Source organism: Stylophora pistillata, chromosome 10 (assembly GCF_964205215.1).
Source record: "Stylophora pistillata chromosome 10, jaStyPist1.2, whole genome shotgun sequence".
NCBI classification, from domain to species: Eukaryota; Metazoa; Cnidaria; class Anthozoa; order Scleractinia; family Pocilloporidae; genus Stylophora; species Stylophora pistillata.
Genome location: NC_142528.1, coordinates 12,097,754 through 12,122,047, shown reverse-complemented (window position 1 = coordinate 12,122,047; position 24,294 = coordinate 12,097,754). Strand labels below are relative to the sequence as shown.

Genomic DNA, 24,294 nt, shown 5'->3' with positions numbered 1-24,294 from the left:
TTAGAGCAGTGGGTCTTCGTTTTAGACCACAGGGTCTTCGTTTTAGACCAGTGGGTCTTCGTTTTAGACCACAGGGTCTTCGTTTTAGACCACAGGGTCTTCGTTTTAGACCAGTGGGTCTTCGTTTTAGACCACAGGGTCTTCGTTTTAGACCAGTGGGTCTTCGTTTTAGACCACAGGGTCTTCGTTTTAGACCAGTGGGTCTTCGTTTTAGACCACAGGGTCTTCGTTTTAGACCAGTGGGTCTTCGTTTTAGACCGCAGGGTCTTCGTTTTAGACCAGTGGGTCTTCGTTTTGGACCACATGGTCTTCGTTTTAGACCAGTGGGTCTTCGTTGTAGTCCACAGGGTCTTCGTTTTAGACCACAGGGTCTTTGTTTTAGATACATCCGGGGGGGGGGGGGGCATCTGTACAAATGTCTCCTTTGTTGATTGTAAACTGCCACTGGCAGTCTGGAAAAGTCCCCCGCACAGTGTTGTAAAGCGCATTAGATCATTACATGGTAGATGCGCTTTTGAAATTGATATAATTATTACAATTATTTTAAGCAGATCTCTGATACTGAGAATAACCTTTGAAATTCCCTAATGCTGTTAAACAAGGAAGTTTTAAAAACTTGATCCTTAATCATGATACCATTCAAGAGCAGCTATTAAGTTTTCTGTAAATGAATTTTGGAATTTTCCACGATACAACAGCACACTTATGATAACTGGATGAATGTTATTTTGCAGGGTTGTGCCTCGATTGTCGTGGGTAACTTGAGAGCACTGTTGGCTACTGTAGGTGTTATTGGAATCATAGTTGGTATAGTCGAGGTAAAGCAGTAACTTAAGGGGAAGTAAATTATTGGGGATAAACCAATTATCAATTGAGTGTGGTACGTAAACGGAGATGGCTTTGGATTTACTGTACTTCGTTGTATGATAGGTTTAAAAACTCGCGTCACTACCACAACCAAGGGAGCACGGCAGTTAGCGGCTCAACATAGCGGTCAGCGGATAAAAGCGGAAAAGCAACATGGCGATTCGAAATACGAGAAAGATGCCCGAAATCAAGGGAAAATAAATTCTGCCGTGCTCCCTTGCCACAACCGATCAAATTCAAAGTTAGAACCAATGTCCACGTGGTCTCTCACGTTTTTCTTTTTTCCTTTGAGCTCTCGTTGCGTCCTTGTGATATTTTGCTTTGCTTTCATTTTTGGGGTTGGGTTTTTTACGAGGATCAATCAAAATGCAGTTAATAAATTAATATTCCGGGTGAGGCGGATCTAAACTCCTGTAATGCCTGTTCCTAAAACTACCAAAGTGCAGTTCAACTCTTGAATTAGTCTTTAGACAAAAGCTAGAGAAGATGAAGGAAGCGTCTTATGATTTGCATGTGTTCTTTGCCTGAGACTGCAATACGGTAACACTAGGCTTAGCCTTTTTGATACTTCGGTTCATTGAGGCTCTTTAACATCATCGCTGCTTCTATAAGAATGAATTTTTAGCGCATAAAATTTGGGATTGCAGGTGTTCTTGTGCGTGGCCTTTCTTTATTGTTATTTCTGCAAAAGAGGCGGTGAAAATTATGCACAACAACAATCACCGACGCAGTCTCATCTCGGAGAACACGAATTGATTGGCGGGAAGGGAGGAAGTGGCTCAGGACAAAGCAAGGTTGGACCTACTGCAGTAAGAGAGGAAGATGACCCGCCTGTTGAACAGGGAGAAAGTACCTCCAATCCTGGTGTTTCGAGTAAAGAGGAAAGTGTGGAGCCCTCTAAAGAAAAAGTCACCTACTGTTAAAGAACATCTGGAGCTGCATGCTCGATTAACAATGATCTGACAAAGAGAAAGACACGGAATGGATGCAGGGGAAAGTAAAGAGATATAGGAGTTCAAAACAAGTTATTTTCTTCTCTCTGAGGTTTTGAGGATCGCACGCCTCGCTAGGAACCATGTTAAACAGAGCCCAGTTCAAAATTTTTCATTTCTTTAGAAATTATTTGCCAAATAACTACTGAAAGGGAGGGCTAGACTGTCAATTAGAGAGCTCAGATATCATTCATGGTTGTTATGTCACCGTGATTTTGTCAGTCATATCATTTTCCTTTAACTAGCCAGGAGCCCCTGAACTTGGCTAGCTTCTTCAAGGCATAGGTGAAGGTCAAAATAATGAGCTGCATGGATAGAAGGAGGAGCCCAAGGAAGGGGTTGAGTAGTCGTCGCCGTAAATGCTTGGAGTAGAGCAGAACTGAGTTTGGCAGAGTTCCTTTTTCCACTTTCGAAATCGAAATTCACCCTTTGCCTTATTTACTCATCTTTGTGTCACAAGCCAAGTTGTCCTTCGATAAACGTGGTAGAACTTGAGCTCATTTGATCACAATTTTCAAAAGGTTGGATTACTCCGAGGTCTTAAAACATGGTCATTATTGTAGTATCGCTAAGACCCTTTGTAGAGTGTGATAGAAGTCTTATCTTTTATGGAGCAAAACTTCTCCTTTAGTCGAAACAGAGTTTATATTCTTAGTTGTTACTGCTATTTTGGTTTACGATGCACGTCTGTTCAAGCAGATGTTTGGGAAATTCAAATTGTGATTTATAAGCGCCTTTAGTTGTTACTGAGACTAAACACAAATTTGTTCTGTGTTTCTCAATCATCCAGTTCTCTTTAAGTTATTCAAATTACTAAATAAAAGAGAAGAGTTTATAGATAATGGATTACTGAGTAAATCTTTAAAATTGTTTGGCATAGGAAAACTAATGAATTTCGGCCAGAGGGTGTGTCTTACACGAACCGTCACCAAAATGAACAAAAGGCACAACTCGTATTTATTCCTTCACGAGTTAGCTGTCGATACAGGTGTTCAAAATTTTAACGAGAAGGAAGTTATTGGCAAATGGTTCTCGTGCGACCCAAGCCTACAACAACCCTCATAATTTCCTGAAACATTAGCGTGAGGAAAAACAATGGCAACCCTTCATCTTCTTGAATCATTAAACAATAAGAGGAATGCATCCACGAGACCAGCTTTGCTGTCCGTGTCTTCGAACCAAAGAAAGGATGTGCATCTAGAAGAGTTTCTGGTCCACTGAAATGGTTTTCATCATAAAAATCGACGAATTTTTGTGGGCGGTGAACTGTATAGTTTTCTTACCACTGTCATCGTGTGTGTAACAGTAAGTGTGATCATATCAACAACAACAGCAGCAACAAAAAAAGGTACAGTGCGTGAAGAATCCATGCTGTTAAAACGAGGGAAAGGAAATCCGGAAGAGATCTTTAGAAAAGGGAAATAGAAAATCGAATGTAAATAATCGGACGGGAAGATCGAAAATGAGGGAACGAAAATGGAGAAATAGAAAGAGAGAATTAAGAATGGGAAATCAAGTCTTTTTATTCCTTTGCAACACAAAAATAACCAAACGTGACGTCATGCCAATATTATTATTCAGAACTGGCTCTCCTTGTCCTTTTGACTCCTGATATGAACCACGTAACTGTCTTTATCACTAGCGTTGTTGTCGAGACACAAGAATGAAAAAAATCGCAAGAAACAGTCACGATCATATCCAGTTCTGCTCTAGCTTGATTGTAATTAAAAGAAAAAAAAGGAAAAAAAAAATAGAAAATTAAAAGCTTAAACCAGCTCAGGTGGTCTTACACACACACGCACACACCACATAACAATAACATGTTTATGTCCTACCTGTTCAACGAGGAGAAAATAACCTCAAACTAATGCGCCGATCAATTCGAAGCTTCAACAGCCCGGGCAACCCTTGGGCATTTGACCGTCGTCCGTGCCCGGGAATGGGGAACTTGAACCTTGCCTGGCTAAGTGGAGTGGGAAATTTGAACAGGAAGTCGTGTCCAGTCTTTCCAGCGGAATACAAGTGTACTATCTCTAAATATGGAGGTGTTTGAGGAAAATTGTTCACTTTCGCCAGCGAATGGTTAAGAAGAAAAGGTCTGCAAGGTCTAGGTTTTCAAGCTTAGTCACTGTGTAGAAAGTCACGGTTGCTGCAAATAAATTGGGTGGGGTATTTGAACACAATTTTTGCCTCGGGGGCTGGAATTTGAACAAACCAACGTTCAAAAATTCAAATTCCCGGGAGGTTGCCCGGGGAGAGCGACGTTGAAGCTTCGACGCATAAACGAAAACAAATGAAGGAAACAGAGGAACTCCCACCATATTCGTAAACCGCTATACTTGAGGCCATAATTCATTCAGCGCTCAAGCAAAGTAGCCCTTATTTCTCTATGATTAAAGTTAATGAAATCGCTTCACGTAAAATGAACCATTACTTCGAACAAAACCATAAAAGCTAGATGAAAACTTTGTTTCTTGTGGAGGCTACACCGAACTGAGAAGTACCACACCTATTAGAGAAATTTTTCGACAGAATGTTTAAATTCCACCATTACAAGACATTAGCATCAACATCAAAACAATTTCGGAGAATTTTAAATTTTCTCCGAGTTGCTCGAAGAGGGTGTATCTCGTACGCGATCAAATTTCCTTCACTACACTTAAACCAGATAAATGGAAAGAATTATTAATGATACTTTAAATGCTATTTCAGGCCTAATTACCAGGTTAAACAAATCCGAAGGGATCCTTACCTTTATAGTAAAAACAAAAGTTTCTATTTTTTCACTGCCGAAACGAACGCGGACTAAGAAATCCATTTCCCCTTGCTTTGTTGACATTTGACTGAGTAACAATTGACAACTTTGAAAAATAGTGCACACATCACATGACATTGCCTTAGTTCCTTCATATACGTGCAGTGGCTGTTTATTTACAAATTTTGTTTAGTATAAATTTGAAAAAAATTCCTGTGAACAACGAAATGTTATCATTACTCCACTCCGCACTATTCTTTTCCATTTTATTCTTCGCGAATGTGTAAATCTGTTGATAAGAAAACGAGGAACAATTAAAAGAAAAAAAGAAAGAATGACTACTTGAAAACCAAGAGAAAGATAGACTGCTTTCTTGTGGATAAATACATTTGAAACTGCATAAACATCCAAGTTTGAGTTTGTTTCGTGGAAAGTGAGAGGTGAGCGATCAAAACCTCCAATTCCAAACAAAATAAAAATTGTATTGGAAACGAAGGGAGACACACTGTACTCCAAAAACGCATTTGAGTTGTAACATTGAATTTTTTTTACTTGATTTAATAGCGCACAGTTTTAGTTCAATATCTAGATGGTATCAAAACAATTTCTTGCCAACCTCTTACCATGTGTTAGCAATGACGTAGGGCCTGGGCATCGGCGGCGCGAACTCAACCCTTTGATGACTATTAATTTGATTCAGTCTGTCTTGATGTTGCTGCGACGGTGAACTGAAGTCTGTTGCTGGCAGAACCCGTATGGATCCTCCCTGGCCAATTTTAGAGGCCGAACTCTGAATGGACAATGAAGCATTAACAAATATTAGCAACCACTGTATATCACTCACCTTGATAGTCTATCAAGAGCAAATTTCCAATTAAATGTTGAAAATAATCCGAGATTGTATTGTTTTCAGTTACTTCTGTTATAATAATAATTTAATACTTTAAGTATGATGCACGTCTGTCTTGATGTTACTGCGACGGTGAACTGAAGTCTGTTGCTGGCAGAACCCGTATGGATCCTCCCTGGCCATTTTTAGAGGCCGAACTCTGGATGTATTGGAACTCTTCATATATTCATCGTATTTAATACTTTAACTCTTATATTGCGCACTTTCCATAAAATGATCAAGCGCGCATTACATCTGAAATAGTTATTAAAAATATACTATGATAAAATTAAAGCATACAACATATGTTAAGATACTAGCGACTATCATCTCTTTGTGATTAAGAAAAATAATTGGCGCGTATTCCGTTGCCAATCTTAAGAGTTAAATCATACCTTACTGTTTGGTAGAGACGTCCCAGTAAACTTTCTTAGAGGTGCTCCTCCAGTTCGACTAGCCCCAGAAGGGTCCGGCCTCTCCGTCTGCGATCTCGCTTGTGGATGCATGCTCATAGCATCGTGGCCGCCGAGTTTAGTCCTGGATTGTACAGTGTGCGGATGAAGAGGGTCAGTTGGGGGATTTGAAAAAGGTTTACCTTCTGTTTCTCTTGGTACTGGGTCAGGGACTTTAGACCTAAAGGAAATCGAGCATACGAAAAAAAAAAAGAAGGTCGCCATTTAAAAACCTTCTTGTGCATCTTTACTCAACCAGCCCAAGTCAATATTTAGTGGAATTAAACAAGAACAGGCCCTTGAGTTTCAAATTCAGTTCATCAGTGACAGCAATGAAGAAATGGGGCAAAAACTTCAGTACTGGAGGTCCGACACCCTTACAAGAGTCATTCGTATAGCAGTTAAATCTGTCAACCAGTAGTCTCCCTCGCAACCGTTGTTTTTGGATGTCACGCAACGCTCCCCCAAAAGAACGGCTGCTGACAACCGAACTACATTCCTTTCTCCGAATTGGCCAATCACAGCTCGGGTTCCATTTTCAGGAAACTTTTCGCGCCAGACTCACCATTTGAGACTCGTCCAATCAGATATCGTTTTCTATCGCGATCCTCATGTTGAAAACACAAGACAAATGGCGGTGCTTGAAGGAGCTTTTCGCAAAGCGTCGTCAAAGTTCAAAATTTTCCGGCTTAATGCTCACCAGAAGCTTGCAATTAGAAAAGTTTTTGTCGAGAAAGAAGATGTTTTTGTTAAGTTGCCTACAGGATCCGGGAAATCGTTAATATATCAAGCACTCCCGCTCGTGTTTGACAATGTTACCAATGAAAGTGGTCATATTATTGTTATTGTTGTTGCGTTGTACCAACGTGCGGAAACACTCGATAATTCGGGCCGATTTCCTGTACCGGTGATAAGAAGCCACGAACATAACTAATCGGGTTCGCTCAAGCTAGCAGCGGACTGGCAAATGAAGAAGTACAAGTAGTGTAGGAGACGTTGGCCGACCTAAATTGCAGTGTTCTCGAAGCCTTCGCCCAGTTTGTTGACGGCAAGCACGCGCTTTTTTCCTCCTGATCTCCATCTGTAGTTCGAAGCGCAAGCGTTTAGCCCTTGGCCTAGATTGAAAGGCGTCTTGTATTTCTTTTGAGTATTGATGTAATTTACTGTTTCTTATATATTCTGACTTTTATAATCTGTAGTAACCTCTTGAAATATTGCGAATGAAGAGTTTCAGTTCAGTTTTTAGCTTCTACTTTCTCAGTTGCTCGCTGAAACTTTAACAACCGCTCAAACAATCTAGCGTTCGTGTCGTTGGCGTAGCAGTCGACGGCTATGTTAAGCGTAGATTCTATAATTTCGACGAAATTGTGAGAAGTTTTCCCAAAAATATTTACTCTGTCTTTACCAGGGCACAACGATGAACATGTGAAACATTTTGAGCTCTCATCGACAAATTTCTCAGTTCAGTGTTTCTCCCGACAGGATAGCTAGATCATCTGCCACATCCATATTTTCGCGTGAAACCTTACGTCATTCAGATTTTCTGGTAGGTGATTGGTCTGTTCAATAGACCGCGAATAAACCGCAAGGACAATGAGAAAGGAATGTAGCTCGGTTGTCAGCAGCCGTTCTTTTGGGGGAGCGTTGCGTGACATCCAAAAACAACGGCTGCGAGGGAGACTAGTCAACCAGTTGATTACCACAAATGAAACAAAAAAAAGACGCATTTCTTACAAGCAAGTTGATTCAAAACTCCGAGACTAACATGTCTTTCTTTTTACGGTAATAGTCCTTTTTACGGTTGTGGGCTTGGTGGCCAAGCCTTTGAACAGGAGTGAGGCTTAGGGTGACCTTGTTATGAGAGAGATGTTGCTGCTTTTCAAATGCAAATTACTTTGTTATCATGCTAACTAGATACAGGTCCCTATCACAACAGGGTCACCCTTAGCCTCACTCCTGTTCAAAGGCTTGGCCACCAAGCCCACAACTGTAAAAGGGACTATTGTGTATGTTGTGGGGAGAAATGAGAATACGTAGATACTTACCTTGGAGAACGAGGTGTCTTCTCCTTAGCTGGCTCCCCACTCTCTGGTAAGACAATCGGTCCCGTGTCCCGCGTGGGAATTTGGTTCGGGACGCCAAATGGATAGGCAGCAGTGGTCCATGCCACAGCCTACAGAATATACAAACAATTTAACTTATTTTCTTTGACTTGTAACATGATTCTTTTCATGAATTATACCTTGCTCAACAACTGCATTCATCGCTCTGAAACATATCATGAATTCCATTATCTTTGAAGGATAACAAAACAATTTGCAACAACGACGACGACAACGACAATGCAAAAAATGAAGTCTCACCTGTCCATTAGGTTTGCAAAGTATTGTGGTACATTCTGGTCCAGTTCCCCACTTGTGCTGCTCTTTCCACAAGAAGTCTGATGGAGGGTTATGCCTGGACAAACTTGCAGCCGACCACACCTATAGGAGACAACAGCAAAGGGCAAAGGGGTTCAACCAGATTATTTTCAGTAAATAGGCCGAGCAATTTTCTATCGGAGAATTTTGATTTAACATTATGCCCAGGAGTTGGGCTATTATTTCATAAAAATAAATCACCAAGTAAGACCACCATGTACATGTCATTCGGTTTAAGACAAATTAAGATACCTAACAATGACCTGATAACGTGCAAATTGTTAATAGCTATGGGCCAATTGTTTTTTTTTTTTAATACTTTCTGCTGCAGCACCTACTGTATTAGTGGGTGGAGATACTTACAGTAGCGTGTGACAATGCCTTCAGCCGGGTTCTTGGAGGAAAACGGAAGACTGTCACTGGTCTTCCAGCAACATTCTGTTGAACCATGTACCCGCCAATCTCTTCATCCTGGGAAAAGAATCGAGGATACGTCATGAAGCTAAGATAGCAAGAATTTTCGCGATTTTGTCACCCACTGACAATGTCCAACACTTTGCATCTCAGTTAAGATGCATGAAACTTCTCCAGCCGGAAGGGGAAGTAGCTGGTGACAGAAAGACTTACCAAGCGTCGACGATTAGAGAACCCTTAGCTTGGGAATCGCGCATCACCGTTAAAGCTTAAAGTAGATGAGGAAAAAGCAAAGAGAAAGGCTAGCTTCGAGATCACCAAAACCCTATATGCATAGTTCATCCGTAAGAATTGCGATAAAAAAGAAGTGCGATAAACCCATGGACCAAGTCCGACACATACCTTCAAACTAAGATATTTGGAAGTCAGAATAGAACTCACTTTGAAACCGGATGTGTTGAAGATTCTCACATAGTTACCATCTGGGTTGACCTCCAAGATACGGACATTTCCTGTATGACTAAATGAAAAGACGTAAACCAAGAAAGAATGAGACTTGCATGAACGAATATGGGATATGCCCTTAGCGGCCAACCGTGGATAGAAAGCAAACTGCACATGGTGATTGAGAACCAAAACAAAAATTAAATTAAATCGCTTTGTTTGGATTTCTCTTGTACCATATGCGATCGCTAAACATAAGGGGGTTATTGATACCTTCATACAATAACGATGACAGCTCGATTTATTAGATATCTGGAATTTGTTCAGTAAACGTTAAGGTTTTTCTATGGTTGTAGTGATGTATGTTGTCAAGCAAACTTATCTCAACATAATTATTTGGACCTTCTAGATTTTTTAGACATACTAATTGCTTCTTTGCCTTACTCTTTAAAATACGTAAGCAACATCAAATGAGTGGTAATGATTTTTTTCTTCACAATATGAAAGTCGCATCAACTCTTAAATAGTAGGTAGCTAATATTGCCGAGTGATATAGTTGAAAAAATCATAGTCATGGGGTGGAAGAGTTTTTCTGAAAAACAACTTCCAAAATTAGAATTCTGCATATAATCTGATGAGAGATGACTTTATTGGTAAAACCACTGTAATATCTAATGTCTTACAAAGTGATTGATGAAAAACTTATTCTAATAGAAAATACATAGACATGTGTGCTAAGGCGTTGAAAGGCGTAAAAGTTAAAAATATGACCATACTTTGCTGTAAATAGTAAGATGAAAAATTTGATTTGCTCTTTTGATAAATATTCAAATATTTTTAAATTAAAAAGGGAATAACTTATTCAACTCTTTGTGATTTTTAAGCAATCTTGATGTCTGATTCTCATTACTTCTAATCTGATATGTATCTATAATTATATATAATTAATGGGCAATTCAATAAAATGAAAATCAATATTCCCAAAGGAGTATCTTGAAGTGAATAAAATTTCTCAATTCTGTTCTATATTTCAACAATAAATAACACATATTTATCAATAAAAATGTGCATCTTATAAATCAACAATATATCAATAATAATTACTGTCATGATATAATCTTCACTTATTTGCAAAATCTGATAATCTTGTAGAACTTGACATGGATGAAAATTTTTTATATCAAATTAATGTCACATTCAAAATTTTAAATCAAACAAGACATGTTAGTAACAATAATCACTGTTATTGTACTTTCATCTAAAAATTCACCTCAAATTGTTATGCAATTGGATATACTAAACTCTGAGGTATATCATTGTGGAAGTTAATCATATACACAACACTCATATTTTCAGAAAAAGAGTAAACTTAGAAAACAGAAACAAACTTGACAAAAAAATTCAAATGACACTATTGGATTAGACCAGAAAAATTAAAAACGTGGTTACTAAATTCCACTATATAAAATATTTGCATTGTGGAATTTAAGAAATATATACTTAATTTGTCAAATACTTGTGAAAAAATACTTCATGACTGGTAGAGTTTAAAAGCCCAAAAATTAATACTTGTAATATGAATTTCTCAAATCCACTTTTTCTGCCTTGTAGTTAAAATTCAAATAAAAACATCATCTATACAATGTAGCTTAGATGGTATGATGAAAAAAAGAAGTCAGTCTTCTAATTGGACTGCATAACCACTGTCTGCCATTGGAAAAGATAAACTAGTCATACAAATCAAATGGGGCTTGATAAATTAGAGTAATCAAAACAGTGGTTGACTTAGGCCGAACTTTGTATTTCACAGGGGAGGGAAAAATTTAAGTTACATGTCAATAATGTTGAGCAAAAGAAAAGTGTTGTTATGTAGCACTGTATTGTTCTCAATGGTAAATCTTGAAGAAGTCATACTGGGCCAGTGTGCGTGGAAGGCTTCGAAGAAAGCGAGACCTCCAAAAGAAACAGAATATAACCAGAGTCAGACTGCTAAATGTGGGGTATCATTCTTTTCAATACATTTGACAAGAATCAATTTCAGAAACTTGATTTTGAGTTTACATTAAAAAAATTAACTGGCCCAGAATGATAGAGAGGATCTATGAGTTAGAAACATCAAATAAGTTCTCCTTAAATTGGATATGACCACTGTTAAATACTGGCTTTAGGGAACTTTTTTAAATCAAAAAATAAAATTTATAATTTTATTAGATTATCATTGGTTTATTACTGGTTAATTGGCTTTTGTCAACCACCAGGAAGAATTTAAGAAGACACTATTGCTACACTTTTAACTCACAGTGGCTCAAAAACTTGTCATACAAAAGGAGGCATGGTCTGTGGATTCAAAGACTATGTTGCTCTAAAATTTCTTCAGTACAACTTTCATATCTCTTTACTTCAAATACCCAGCAATAGCATTAAAACCACAATGACCTGATTAAAGGATCTTTGATTAGATGATGCATGAACAAAACATAATCAACAAGGACAAGTGACTGTCGCAGACTTAAGTCTGTATGGACCTTCTTCAGAAAAGACAGTTTTTATGTACCACTTAATATTGATTTATGCATTTGAATCACCACAAACCAAGCAGTTTAGCACCCCCTGCATACCAAGTAAATTAAAATACATCACACATAAATATAAAAACTAAAGTTACCTTGATGTAGGACTGTGATAGTCCACAAAGTTTGGTACATAAGACCATGAGTGGCGGTATGGACTGCTAGTGGTTATGGGCTGGACTACAGGCTTTACTTTAGTGCCAGTCAAGGTACCTGACATTGGATCACAGTAAACATGAAGTTATTTCCTGGCTTTAGGGTTAGAGTTTATAAATATCTTTCAGAATAGATTCTATGACATTTAACATTGTTAAAGTTGAAGAAGTGTCACCATTAAATTAAAGCTTGACTGATCTTTCTATGTATACACCCATTCCAAAACAGTATATTTGCAAGCCAATGGCTTGGAATGACATTGCAGTGTCTTGTACCCTCCATCAGAAACATCCATCTACTCCAAAACTTGAATAAAATCTGGACTTTCATTGCTTCAAAGTTAGTACTTTTCTCCAAGGCCAGCACTCAATTAAAGATAACTGTAACTTTGGCAGGAAACTTTCCAAAGGTTTTGAAGCATTAAGCTACAATTTCAATCTCTCAAGAAATGCGCTGAGTACCTGCTGTAGTCTTGGGTCGTGTCACAGGACGCCTTATCACTGCAGTACTTGTAACAGCAGGGGGATGTGTGATACCCAGAGTGGTAGCTGGTCGTTTGACAGTTGGGATAGGAACCTTCTCTGTAGTGGCATGCCAGGTACGAGAGCGGACTGGAGTTAGAGGTACCTTGCTTTCCATGGCCAGGTTTAACCTGAAGTGATGAGAAATGAACCAAAAGGTTGATGTACAATCATACCATAACCGCCTTCCAGTTAGCTAATTGGATAGAGCGCTGGACTGTTGTGTGGGAGTTTGAGGGTTCGAGCCTCGACCGGACCAACACCCAAGGTCTTAAAATAATTGAGAAGAATATGCTACCTTTCTATAACATCAAGAAATGGTTAGATATTCTAGTCTTCTCGGATAGGGACAAATAAATGGAGGTCCCGTCTCCTGCATGGTTAGGGGTAGGAGACGTTAATTTCCCACACACGAGATTACTGTGTGATGGATGTCCTCCCCTGGGGTAGGATGGGTGGGTTACAAAGGGGTTAGGTGTCAATTGGGATGAAAGTTCTGTTCCTTTCTCCTGCCATTCCCGTGGTGTAAATTAAATTCTAAAATTCTAAATTCATAAAATGCACATACTGTACAGAATATCAAGGGAAAAGTTTTCAGTTATAATCACACAAATCTTTTTTTTTGGCTTAAGTCACATTAATTAAGGCACATCAAGTTATACAAAGAGAATATAAATGTGGCGGCATGGGAACTTATTCAGAAAGAGGACAATTGCTCATGGGTATTGTGGAGATGAGAAGGGGAGATGAATGGTTATTTCATATTTAAGCTCTTCCAGTCATGGTAACTGTTATATTGTTGCAGGTTTTAAGACATTTGGCTCACCTCCTCTCCTCAGCCTCCAATAGAGTGGCAAATGCATCCAGTTCTAGGTCAAGTGGTAGATGGGCATTGTATGCCAGCCCCAGCTCTCTCACCTTGGCCATCAGGGCTTCTTGCAGCTCTCGCAACTTAGCCTCCAGATTCTTTATGGTGTTTGCAGCCTGCTGGCGTTCCATTTCCAGGTTTTGAATAAGGCCAGCATTTTGGGCTTCCAAACTAGAACACTAAAAATGAGTTTATTTACTTTTTCATAGTTGTTTTGACTCATTGTTTACCATTTAAGAATCTAATAATAATTTTTCTTGACAGGGCACAGACACATGTACATGTCAGAACTTCTAACAATTGACTATAAAGCTCTTAAATTTCTTGCGTAACATTAAACCGTGATGTAATAGTATGGCAAACAAATGAGAAGTCTCTTTCATAGCTTAAGAGCATGTCATCCTCATTAATACTGATGCAAGATTCATTCTTCTTCACCAGCCAGACAATAGCAGGCCATTTTACGGTTGTGTGCTTAGTTGCGAAGCCTTTGAACAGGACCGAAGCTAAAGGGTGACCTAGTAATGACACGGATATTACAGACCTTGTTATCGTGCAAACTATAGATACATTGTCTCAACTATTACAACAAGTGACTTTCAGCCTCACTCCAAATCAAAAGTTGGCAACCAGGTAAACAACTGTAAAATGGCCTATTTGCCATTTTGCCACAATTTGGAAGAGGCTGGTGAGGGTCTAGCACTTATTGCAGTACTTGACTCCTTGCAGACCTCTTGCCACCTTGCATCGCTCTAGAGGCCTTATTTTCAGATGAAAGGCCCAAACCAAAGCCCTGACAATGTAAGGGCCTTTACTCACAGGCTGTCTCTTCCAAAGATAATTAGCCCATGCATGTAATAATGTAGACTTGATTGCCATCTGCTTTGACACCATAAAAACAATATTTTAGCCAATTACTGATTGATGTTAGTTAATGAAAGGAAGTTCAAGATGTAGTGTATTTGAGATATTTGTAGATACCTTGGCTTCCAGGTTGATGTTCTTAGAATGCACAGACTCAACCTGAGCCTTCAAGTGGATGTTGTCATCTGTGGCAGCTGCAAGGTTTCTGCTTTCACTATCCAACTGTGCTCGGATCTGGTTCATCTGTATAAATTGTACAAAATTTAGTACATGTCAAGATTAGTGGTACCATATAATTCCCGGCCGATTACCCGCACTGGCCGATTATTGCATGCAGTGAAAAAAAAAGTCAACAGATTACCCACACTGGTGGATAACCTGCACTGGTGGATAACCCACACCTTAAAAACAAAGGAAATTTGTACAAATGTGCTCTACAATTCACAACGTTGCATACTTGACAGAATGCGAATTCGTGGCCACATTTTATGTGAACGATCATTCAGCGCCACGTTGACTTCTCAAAAAAATCAATATCTCTGGTTCTACTGGGCCTAACAAATCCCTTAAAATGGGAAAATTCTCTTCAGCTGAAGCTAGTGTTAACTGGAAATTTGTTACTGATGTGCCGGTTATCCTTGGTTTATTTTTGTCACCATCAAGGTTGTGTTTGCATGTGTGCCAATAGTAATTTGCTCGTCACACAACTAATTGTGCGTGAAATAAACTCAAGTCGGCATCATGTTTTCGTGTCGCTTTGTGGCACTCTTAATACCATAAAGTTCATCTGAGAGGTGGAAACGCAGATAGGTGAGAATTTTCTTCAGTTCAACCGCCAGTAGATTTCAAAATTGTCACAAAACCTGCACCTCCCTATTACCCGCAGTGGCATGTGTTAAAGGCAAAATCAAGAGATTACGCGTGGGTAAATGGCCGGAAATTACAGTACCCACATCAAGTTAGTCATGCTGAAACCTTTTTAGCCAGAGCAAGCAGAAAAAATTTTGCTGTTTCATTGGACTCAATTAACTCTTTTGCACAGGGTACTACAGTGGTATAAGATGAGGGTTTCAGTTTCAAGATTGATAGTTGAACTAAACTGATTTTTTGGGGGTAGGCCGACACTTCCTCGTCTGTTCTTGAAGGGAGGGTGCAATATTATTTCTAATAGACAAATATATTGGCCTACAATGACTACAGGTGTGTAGATGACATGAAAGTTGAAACTGAATGATTTATGTAGTTACCCCATTGTGATAAGAGATTTCTGCCTCCTCTTTGAATCGTCGCAACTCGGCATCACTGTGCAGCTTCACTTTGGCCAACATAGCTGACAAATTTTCATCAATAATATTGTGCTCATGCAATCTTTCCTCAGCCAACAAGATAGTCCTTTCAGCATCATCCAGACGACATCGCATCTCATGCAACTCCTGAGAGATGAGCATAATAAAATATGTCTATTTCTTGGGTGAAAAATGTATGTTCCAAACAGACATTTCATGATTTTAACATGACACATCTCTAGTTGTTACCAGACCGAGCGAGTGGTCTTTTTCGGCCATGTGTATGATGAATTTTGTTCTGAAGATTGCAAATGTGAATTGTTTTCATCCTATCGATTTCGACCAACATTTTTCAGTTATTTTGAGAAGGAACCCTCAGATTGTTTGTAAGTGTTCGACATTTCGATATATTTGAGCTTTGTATACTTTCATTTTGCTTTATTTTGCTTTGCGTTTGCAAGTTTCGATTGTGTAATTCTACTTTCAGAAACTTATTTAATTGCCGCTTATTTGATGAACCTGGATTAAAAGACTCTAAAATTAACTGATCGATTCAGCGGCTACAAAAAATGGTACATTAAACAGAGCTACAAAAATGGAAAAATTAATGATAATTAATTATAAATTGATTAGCTCTCACCTTTTCATGAAGCTGCTGCTGAAAGTTGAGTTTATCTTTGAGCTGATTGGCAACAGTCTGCAGATCAGTTCTTGCTGCCACCTCTGTATCTAATGCTTGTTGAGTTTGTGTTAGTGCAGATTGAAGCCCATCTCTGTCCCGTTTTGTATCCATGTGAGCATTCTGATGTTGAGTGGTGGTCACTCTTGCATCCTGTAACAGCGCCTCCTTTTCTGCAATAACTCGCTGGGCATCTGCTAGAGCATTTTCTAACTTTTGGCGGGCACTGGTCTCTTCCCCTAATCTGATTCAGACAAAACAAGATTCAAAATTCTAACAAGCTGTATATTTCTTAGATTGTCTACTAAAGCAAACCCAAGCAAGATATCTCATTTTGTGGTTAAAATAGAGCACAGACAAGAATTGGAGTAAGGGTTCCAGCAGTCCAAGAGCACTACTGTCATTAAAGATATTGATTTTCCCTTTTTTTTTTATCTTTTTAATTTTCTCCTATCCTAAGAGCACATGTCAAGAGGCCAAAGGGAAGGGGCAAGTAAGGAACTGTTTTTGTCCCCCACCCCCTTCCCCTAGTCCATAACTGGCTTTTTCAGCAAGTTCACCACATCCCCAATACATTATAAGTTACTAAATGAATGGGAAAATAAATGGCTATATTGATAAAAAATGTGATTAACTTAAGGTGAGTCCCCCCCCCCCATTCTAAGCATGCTCAGAGAAATATAAAATTGGCCTAAAGGAAGGGGTCAATGGGGTACTGTTTTGCACCCCGCCTTCATACAATTTCAACCACATCCCTACGACATTAAAAGTAACAGTGAAAAGGTCAGATAAACAAATTACTAAATTGACCCAACAAATCAAACGACATTGGGTAAGCGTATCATACCGGAAAATTGTGGAGGGAAACTACTGTATATTTTGATGAAAATCAAACTTAAGTTTTAAACCTACTTGTCCTGAAGCTCTGCCACTAAAGCAGAATTTTTCGCTGCAGCCAATTGATGCTGTGTTCTTTCACGAGCCATTTCTTCGAGTTTGTTCCTCAGCTCTTCTAGTTGGCGTTCGTACATGCCCTTCAGAGCGACCATCTCATCTTCTAGAATCTTGGTTGTGTTTGTAAGATTCACTGTTTCCATACGGCCGCTTTGCTCGCGCATTTGTCGCACGCGAGATATGTAGGAAGCAAAGCGATCGTTTAGACTCTGGAGATAATCTTTCTCCGTGTAACGAGGCACAAGAATCGGCGAACTCCGTGTAGTCATCTTTTCTCGTTGGTGTCTTGGCAACTAAATGGTCAAGTCCTCGAGTCGCTAAGTAAACTCGGATCTTCCAAGCAAACAAATTTAATAATTAAAGACGAAAGTTAACAACTGCGGAATCCCTACCACGATAAATGGGAATTTTTTTAATATCCTTTCGACCGCAATTAAGAGAAAGTTTCGACAGTTCACTCAATTATTCGAAAAGCTGATTTCACATGTTACTGCGTAGCTAACCAAGAAGAACACGAGCCGTAAATCGGATGATCACACACAAATAAGATTCCCCCGCAATTTGTAACAAAATGTTGTCGCTAGGGAGAGTCAAAATTAAACAAAACGTTGACTTTTGAAGTCCCTGTCGCCGATAAGCCAGTACTTCGTTGAACTTTCGACGAAATATGGAAAATCTGAGTAATTTCTCGCGTGTAGAGCTAAGTTCCTCGATGGTAGGGTACTAAAGTTCAAGTTTTAATTACATTATAGGTTGTCTTCCCAAATTTTCGCGAACTCCTCCAGAAAAACGAGTGATGGAATTCGGACCTCTCAAGACAAAAACCACTCTCAACGCACGCACTACCGGAAGGAAGATTTCACTGTGATTCCATACAGTGGTATTTTTTCCGCAGAGGATCGTTTGCCACAATCGTCTACGACTTCTTGTGTTTTTTTGGGTTAGCGTCGAAACCGTTTCTAGGCAATGACTGCAGGAGCGCATGGGAGCTGCTCTCAAGAGACATTCACATAAAGCATTGGTATTTGCGTGACCAATCAGAGCACGGCTTCAAAGCAGCGGTGTAAGTTTCCGACAAAGCCAGCCATGCGCGACGCAATTGTCTTCCAATGAATCTAAACGAAAAACAAATTACTTCGGAACAAAGATTAAATGAAAGAACTTCAGATAATTAGCTCAGAGCGTATAACTGAGTAGTGTCGTGGGAGAAACAAAGGACAATTAACGACCCTGTAAAAGCTACATTGGCATTTTTTGACAACACAGAGCTTCGATTCGGTGGGCAAGGTGACGAATGAGCCACTGACAAGAGGCACTTACAGTTTGCTATGATAACTGCAGTTCAATATTTTAATTCATAACATCACTTCTGACTACGGGAACCGAAATCCATTACCTCGCACTTTCAGTTGTTTTTCTAAGCTAGCACCATGTAACCCACAGCCATCGTTGACACACGCAGCTTGCTTTAATCACTCTGCTTTCTAAGCCAACGAGATTCTGTCCAGCGAAGGGGACGGCTGGTACAGTTAGTAAAGGATCGCAATGACTTCTATGTAGGTAAAAAAGAGGGAGGACAATGTATGCATTCGCATTGGGTACGAACTTTTCATATTGGTGGGCTTGGGGTGTGGTGGGGGAATTTAGTAATAACTATGTTCACAAAAGGTCAAGTAAATAAAGGAGAATTTGAGCATGAGTTCATTCTATAATTTTCACCAGGCCTCCACCAGCTCTAAATAATGAACAGTCCCTCAAAAGGGTGGGGTGGGGTAAAATTTGGGTATTGGCAGCAGATAAAGAATGACTATTGGAAAATTCTGTCTCCTTTTGGCTTCTTGTTGAATAGTATGTGAAAGTTGGAATTCACTGAGGAACAGCACTTTTGGAGTTAAAAAAAAAACCCTATTTTTTTGTTTCTTTATCTTTTTTTTTTTTTTTAATCTGTTAAGTACTTTCCAGATTTCTCTTGGTGATAGAAAGAACAGCTGGGTATTGAAATTGGTTATGGGCAAGAGAAATGCAAAGAAAAAACAGTGCAGGCAGTCGTCACAAATGGAAGCTGGAAACATTCACCATGATCACTCTATTTTGTTAGTCAACAAGTATAACTGTTCTGGTGATTATAGAGATGCATGCACATGCTCTGACTGGTCGAGGATTGTGTCATATCTGGCAATGGTCACCTTCTGCAAGGTAATTATATAGCAGGAGGACTGAATTTTAAAATGAATAAAGGCTGATAGTTTCGAAAGAAACTGTTTGGGGCTGCGTCGGTGGGAGTAACGAAATAAGTTGGATATATCAACAAAGTTGAAGTGGTAAATTGGCCACCGTAACAATTACAAAAGCTGACGTTTTGAGCGTTAGCCCTTCGTCGAAGCAAAAATTTTAAAATGACTGCCTCATGATTTAACATTGTTACCAGGGAAGTGATAACCTCAATAGGAGAAAATTCAATTTTCAAACACTTTTCAAAAGAAAGACATGAAAATTTTGCTGATTTAATTGATTAAATCCACTAAATTCTAGTGGAGATTGGCTTCTCATCTTAATGAGAAATCAAAACAATTGTAAAAGAATGGCTTCAACAAAAAAAAAGGAATTTACCACAGCATTTGAAAGCACCTGAGAAATTATACTAAAACAATTAGTTGCGTCAGGCTCAGTGAATATTATTAAATAATCCCCTACATTCATCTCAATGATAATATTCAACAACAATCACTTTGCCTTCGCAAATAATTGTTAAATAATATAATCAATAGACACAGGACTGTGGGGTACCCCAATCCCACCAATCCATATATGATTTAACTATATTCCTTAAGTTGAGCAAAATTTTGGATATTAAATTTATACAATTCTTTATTTCAAAATTTTAAGTTCAGTTAACACAAAGCTCACACAATAAGTATCAATATAAGCTATTAATTATTATGGAAATTATTATGGAAATTATTAAATGACTGATTTGAGGTAATAATTTAAGATAAAATTCAATTAACTTTCCACCATAAATAAGTTTTAAATATATCTCATTGACAAAAAAAGCTGTTACTCCCTCTTATAACTTTTAAAAGGAATCATAATATAATAATTAATTCTATAGATGATGAAATTACTCTAACCTTACAAAACTCTATCAAATCAAAACTGCAGAATTATATCTTTCAACGCAATAAAAAGAATTCCTTCAACCAACAATTTCTTAAATTTCACTGTAAATTTCTGTAAATTTGTATTTTTTTGCCCAAGACATATACATTTCCCTGCCACTATCAATATCATGTGAAATGATTTCACATTGCATACCTTTTAGGCAATATGACTTTCATCAAAACACATCTTGAATAGTAGCAAACTCGACATCATCCTTGTTTGTTCATCCAAACTTAAACTAAGTTCAGTCAAAATTATGTCAAGAATGGATCAGTTATTTCCTTTCCTCTTCAGGTATGAAACCTTCTTCACTGAAAGATAAAAAAATACCTTGATTCAACAAAGATATATAAAACTCAAAGAATATTAAATGTGCTACAACTCTCATCAAGTTTTAATAATTTTTTTTTTTATCTGCAATAGACAAAACATCATTCTTTTAAAGAGCTTCACATACCACTCGCCTCAAAGTCAAATTTTGGAACCAGAAACCACCAAAATAGTCACCAGAAAAAATAGTTGCCAAACTAGTCACTTTTTCTGCATATTTGGTTTCCTAAATTTTTTTGTCTTGCCATAGCAACAATTAGTGTCACAGCTTGGAGCATTAAATCAGGAAGAGCCAACAAAGAAACGCAGTCAATTTTAATTTAGATACTTGAGGTTCACATAGTCATCTTGGTGTGGAAAAGTAATGCTCTTGTATACTGTACTGCTTAAACATATAAACATATTACAGAGCTTTCTCATTGATAGAGAAACAAGAGAATTATCTATTAAGTAAACATTTGTGAATGAACAGACATACCACAAGCAGTAGAGAATACATTACTTACATCACATTACAATCGTGCAGCCCAGAAGGATTTCGAAACAGAAGAACTCCTTTTAAACTCATTTCACTTAGCTTGTGCAAAGTGTCTCACCTCATCTTTACCACAGCAACACTCCTATTATGTTTATAAAAAATTAGATAAAAGAGCCACATAAATTCAACTAAAATCTGCCTGCAATTCTTAAATATTAACGGTGTTTAATAAATCCATTACTGGTAGTTAAGAAAAAAAACTTATTTGCTATTGTTAAGAAGAATACTTCCCTTGTTTCATCTCATTGCTGATATCAGCTTACAAATCCTTTCCCATCATTTCCACAATGTTCTGGGAGGAATGTTGTCACTTGACAACTTTTCCTTCAGTAAATCGTCAAATGAAGTATGTGCTTTGTTCTTTTAGACTTATGGTATCAATATATTTTGCTCAGATTTACAAGCAACTCTTTAATGCTAAGTTTCAAGCTATACTTTGTGAGTGGTATTAGCAGTTATTAGGAAGAATAATGATACAACTTTTTAAGTTTATAAAAAAAATATCAAGAATTTTTAAGTAGCAACTTTTGAAATTTGATTAGCAACTTTTTGGATTTTTGGCAATTTTTTAGCAACTTTTTAGTCATTTCAATGAGCAACTTTCCAGCATTTATACCAGCATTTACGAGCACAATCAGGACAGGCCTGAGGGCAGACAGCTAACTGATTTGATGATGAACACAACAGTCAGAAATTTTAATTTCATTTTAGTACAATCTATAGTACAGTGTGTCCAAACACCCCAGGAAACATTCAATTTAGCATCATTTACCAGTCCAGAAAAGTCTCCTCTTGTGGAAAGCTGATCCATAGAGGATTTTTATAGGAAGTGAGTATAATGTCAAATATTTAATTATCACAGAGATCATAGCTTTATCTAATGTTCCAAATATGCAAAATACAAGTAACTTAATTCAATTTATTTTAATAACTTCTAGAGCACTATTTTCATTCAATGAACAACAGTGCTTAACGACTTAGAATACTACAGTAAATTCAAATTTATAAAACTAATTACATGTACATTAATATTAACAATGTATGTTAAAAAGAAGAATAATATGGAATATCCATGATAAGGATCTTAATTAGGAATAAGGATCTTGATAAGGAACTTTAATACTAATTTATTTATCAGTTTCATGAATAACATTGTCCCAGCAGGTAGCACAGTGGGGGGGGGGGGGGGGGGGAATTTGGGTTGGCAGGAAAGTCACATGTTATAATTAAAATTAGTTAGTCTCCTGGGAAATGTCTCAGAGCCAAATTTACAAATATTGAAACTAAATATGCCCAACCAAAGACAATTTATTGAAGAAAAAAAAATTGGATATTCATGTAACTTAAGATAGGGCAGATAAATACACAGGTTTGTCACGAGATCAATATTACCGCATTTAACTTTTATTTATTCGCCACACGTTCCTCCTGCAAACCCTCTCAGCAGGATCATGACGTCATGCTTGGAGTGATAAACTCTAAGCAACTTTAAACTGTTTATCACACCTATCACAGTTAATCATAAATCACAAAATCTGGAGGAAAAAAATTAAAAGGGAAAAAGGAAAAGCTGTACATACCACCTTTTCCTAGACGAAAACTCCTGGTTCATCGGCGCTATTAAATACCCCAATTTTCTGTCGGACAGGAGATTTACGAGAGGAAACAGCTCTTAGTGATGAATCGTCTTTCTGCGTCCCATTTCGGGATGGCGTTTGAGAAGCCACTGGTCCAGTTAATTTGGTTTTATCAGGCGATAATAGCATATCACTCACGCCGTTCAAAGGAATGTCTTTTGCGGTGTCTAATTGTAGATTTTTGTCCAAATCGTAATAAGATAAGCGACTTTCTGATAATGAATCACCTTTCAGCGAGTCGAGTTGAAGATTTTTTTGGCGCGCGATCTGTTCTAATTCCGTGAAAGACTTTTTAATGTTTTCGACTTCCTCGCTCTGTCGCTCGGCGAGTTCCCTTTGCTTTGACAGCTCTTCTCTTGTTATGGATATTTCTTGAGCAAGTTCTTCCAGATCACTCTCGTCGACACGCGAGGAACTACTGTCGATTTTAGTGTCGTGTGGAGTTCGCATAGAATAAATTTTAGTACCGACGCTTTCTAAATCGGAGATGTGAACATCCAAGTGGTGAAGTTTATTTCGATGATCTTCAAGTTCGAACTGAAGTTTTTGCTCCCGTGTTCGTTCTTTCGCAAGTTCGTTTGCACAAATTTCTTCCATGGATAATTCCTTAGCTTGCAATTTTAGAACCTGTCCGAGTTTAGTGATACGATCCTCGGTGATTTCCTCTTCGGTGAAGTAAAGATAATTTTCTTCGTCGTCGACACCACAGTCAATTCGCAACTGAATAATTTCCAGGTCGCGCGTAAGACGTTTCAATTTATTCGTCTGATTAGCGACGACTCTCTCCAAAGTCTTCCGTTCGAAAGAGCGATGGAAAGGGTAACTCGTTAAATTCTCTTCATCCTCCGTGTGTTCTTCAGTACCTACTTTACTCTCCTTTGTTGTTGATTTATCTTTCATTAACTTCAAAATAAACTTGACTTCGCCCGCTTGCTTTCCCCACATCTGCAAGCACTTGAGCGGTTTCGCCTCTCGCGGCAAAATCCTTTCGAGATCTCGCCATTTTTCGACCAAGGCAAATCTTCCTAGCTTGCCCGTGGCGCTCGCTAGAGCGAACAAAACATTTTCACATGTTGTATCCTCGTGCGCTCCACGTACAACTCGCGGTACACCGTCTACCCAGACTTTAAGATCAGTCATTTTCCTTCATGCGAGGAACAAAGTTTGATTTTTGAAGGTCATAATCTACCCATAAGATAGCCTTCCTTTCTCAAAAGGGCAGATTTCGTCGACAGATAACCGCGAATTCTACCTGGATTCATGGTCAAATCACCGGTGGTCTTGAAATGAGGGGTTTTTCTCTTTATGAAACCCACCGGCTTTCGTTTTTGGACGCACAATTAAGCGATCTTTCGGCCATCTCGCTCCAAGTGCGTCTTTGTGCTCAATTCAACTACCGACGATTTAAGCAAATAAAAGCAAACGCATGCGTAAGGCACGACCTGATCAAGAATCAAGAACTGTTAACGGGATGTTTACTTTGTTGTTTTCTTGAC

General features: G+C 38.4%; 3 protein-coding genes across 7 annotated transcripts in view; 1 reads left to right on the top strand and 2 right to left on the bottom strand.

The window, feature by feature from the left end:
* The window catches only part of LOC111343886 (CD63 antigen), a 12,160-nt gene extending 9,455 nt beyond the window's left edge, over nt 1-2,705 (top strand). For all 3 annotated transcript variants that reach the window (XM_022951084.2, XM_022951086.2, XM_022951085.2), the window contains exons 7-8: nt 735-818; nt 1,515-2,705. In XM_022951084.2, coding sequence (XP_022806819.1) covers nt 735-818; nt 1,515-1,790 — 360 coding nt within the window. In that variant the 3' untranslated portion in view covers nt 1,791-2,705. The remainder of the gene's footprint in view (nt 1-734; nt 819-1,514) is intronic.
* A 652-nt stretch (nt 2,706-3,357) lies between these two features.
* On the bottom strand, nt 3,358-20,587 carry LOC111343885 (lamin-B1.S). Of its 2 annotated transcripts, none has more exons than XM_088734705.1 (15): nt 20,447-20,587; nt 17,090-18,683; nt 16,139-16,421; nt 15,460-15,645; nt 14,330-14,455; nt 13,307-13,527; nt 12,421-12,611; nt 11,899-12,016; nt 9,231-9,309; nt 8,739-8,846; nt 8,319-8,438; nt 8,001-8,128; nt 5,899-6,136; nt 5,238-5,404; nt 3,358-4,903 (listed from the first exon to the last, which is right to left on the bottom strand). In XM_088734705.1, coding segments are annotated over exons 2-15 (2,277 nt in total). In that variant the 5' UTR covers nt 17,401-18,683; nt 20,447-20,587; the 3' UTR covers nt 3,358-4,902. The 2 variants fall into 2 exon arrangements, with proteins under 2 accessions (XP_088590831.1, XP_088590830.1); XM_088734704.1 differs by lacking the exon at nt 3,358-4,903 and having other exon boundaries at nt 5,234-5,404; nt 17,090-18,246; nt 18,528-18,683.
* On the bottom strand, nt 19,982-24,273 carry LOC111343889 (ras association domain-containing protein 8). Of its 2 annotated transcripts, none has more exons than XM_088734707.1 (3): nt 22,745-24,273; nt 21,130-21,243; nt 19,982-20,604 (listed from the first exon to the last, which is right to left on the bottom strand). In XM_088734707.1, exon 1 carries the CDS (start codon nt 23,936-23,938, stop codon nt 22,751-22,753), a length of 1,188 nt encoding a protein of 395 aa, XP_088590833.1. In that variant the 5' UTR covers nt 23,939-24,273; the 3' UTR covers nt 19,982-20,604; nt 21,130-21,243; nt 22,745-22,750. The 2 variants fall into 2 exon arrangements, with proteins under 2 accessions (XP_088590833.1, XP_088590832.1); XM_088734706.1 differs by having other exon boundaries at nt 22,742-24,271.
* Nucleotides 24,274-24,294: the final 21 nt, after the last annotated feature.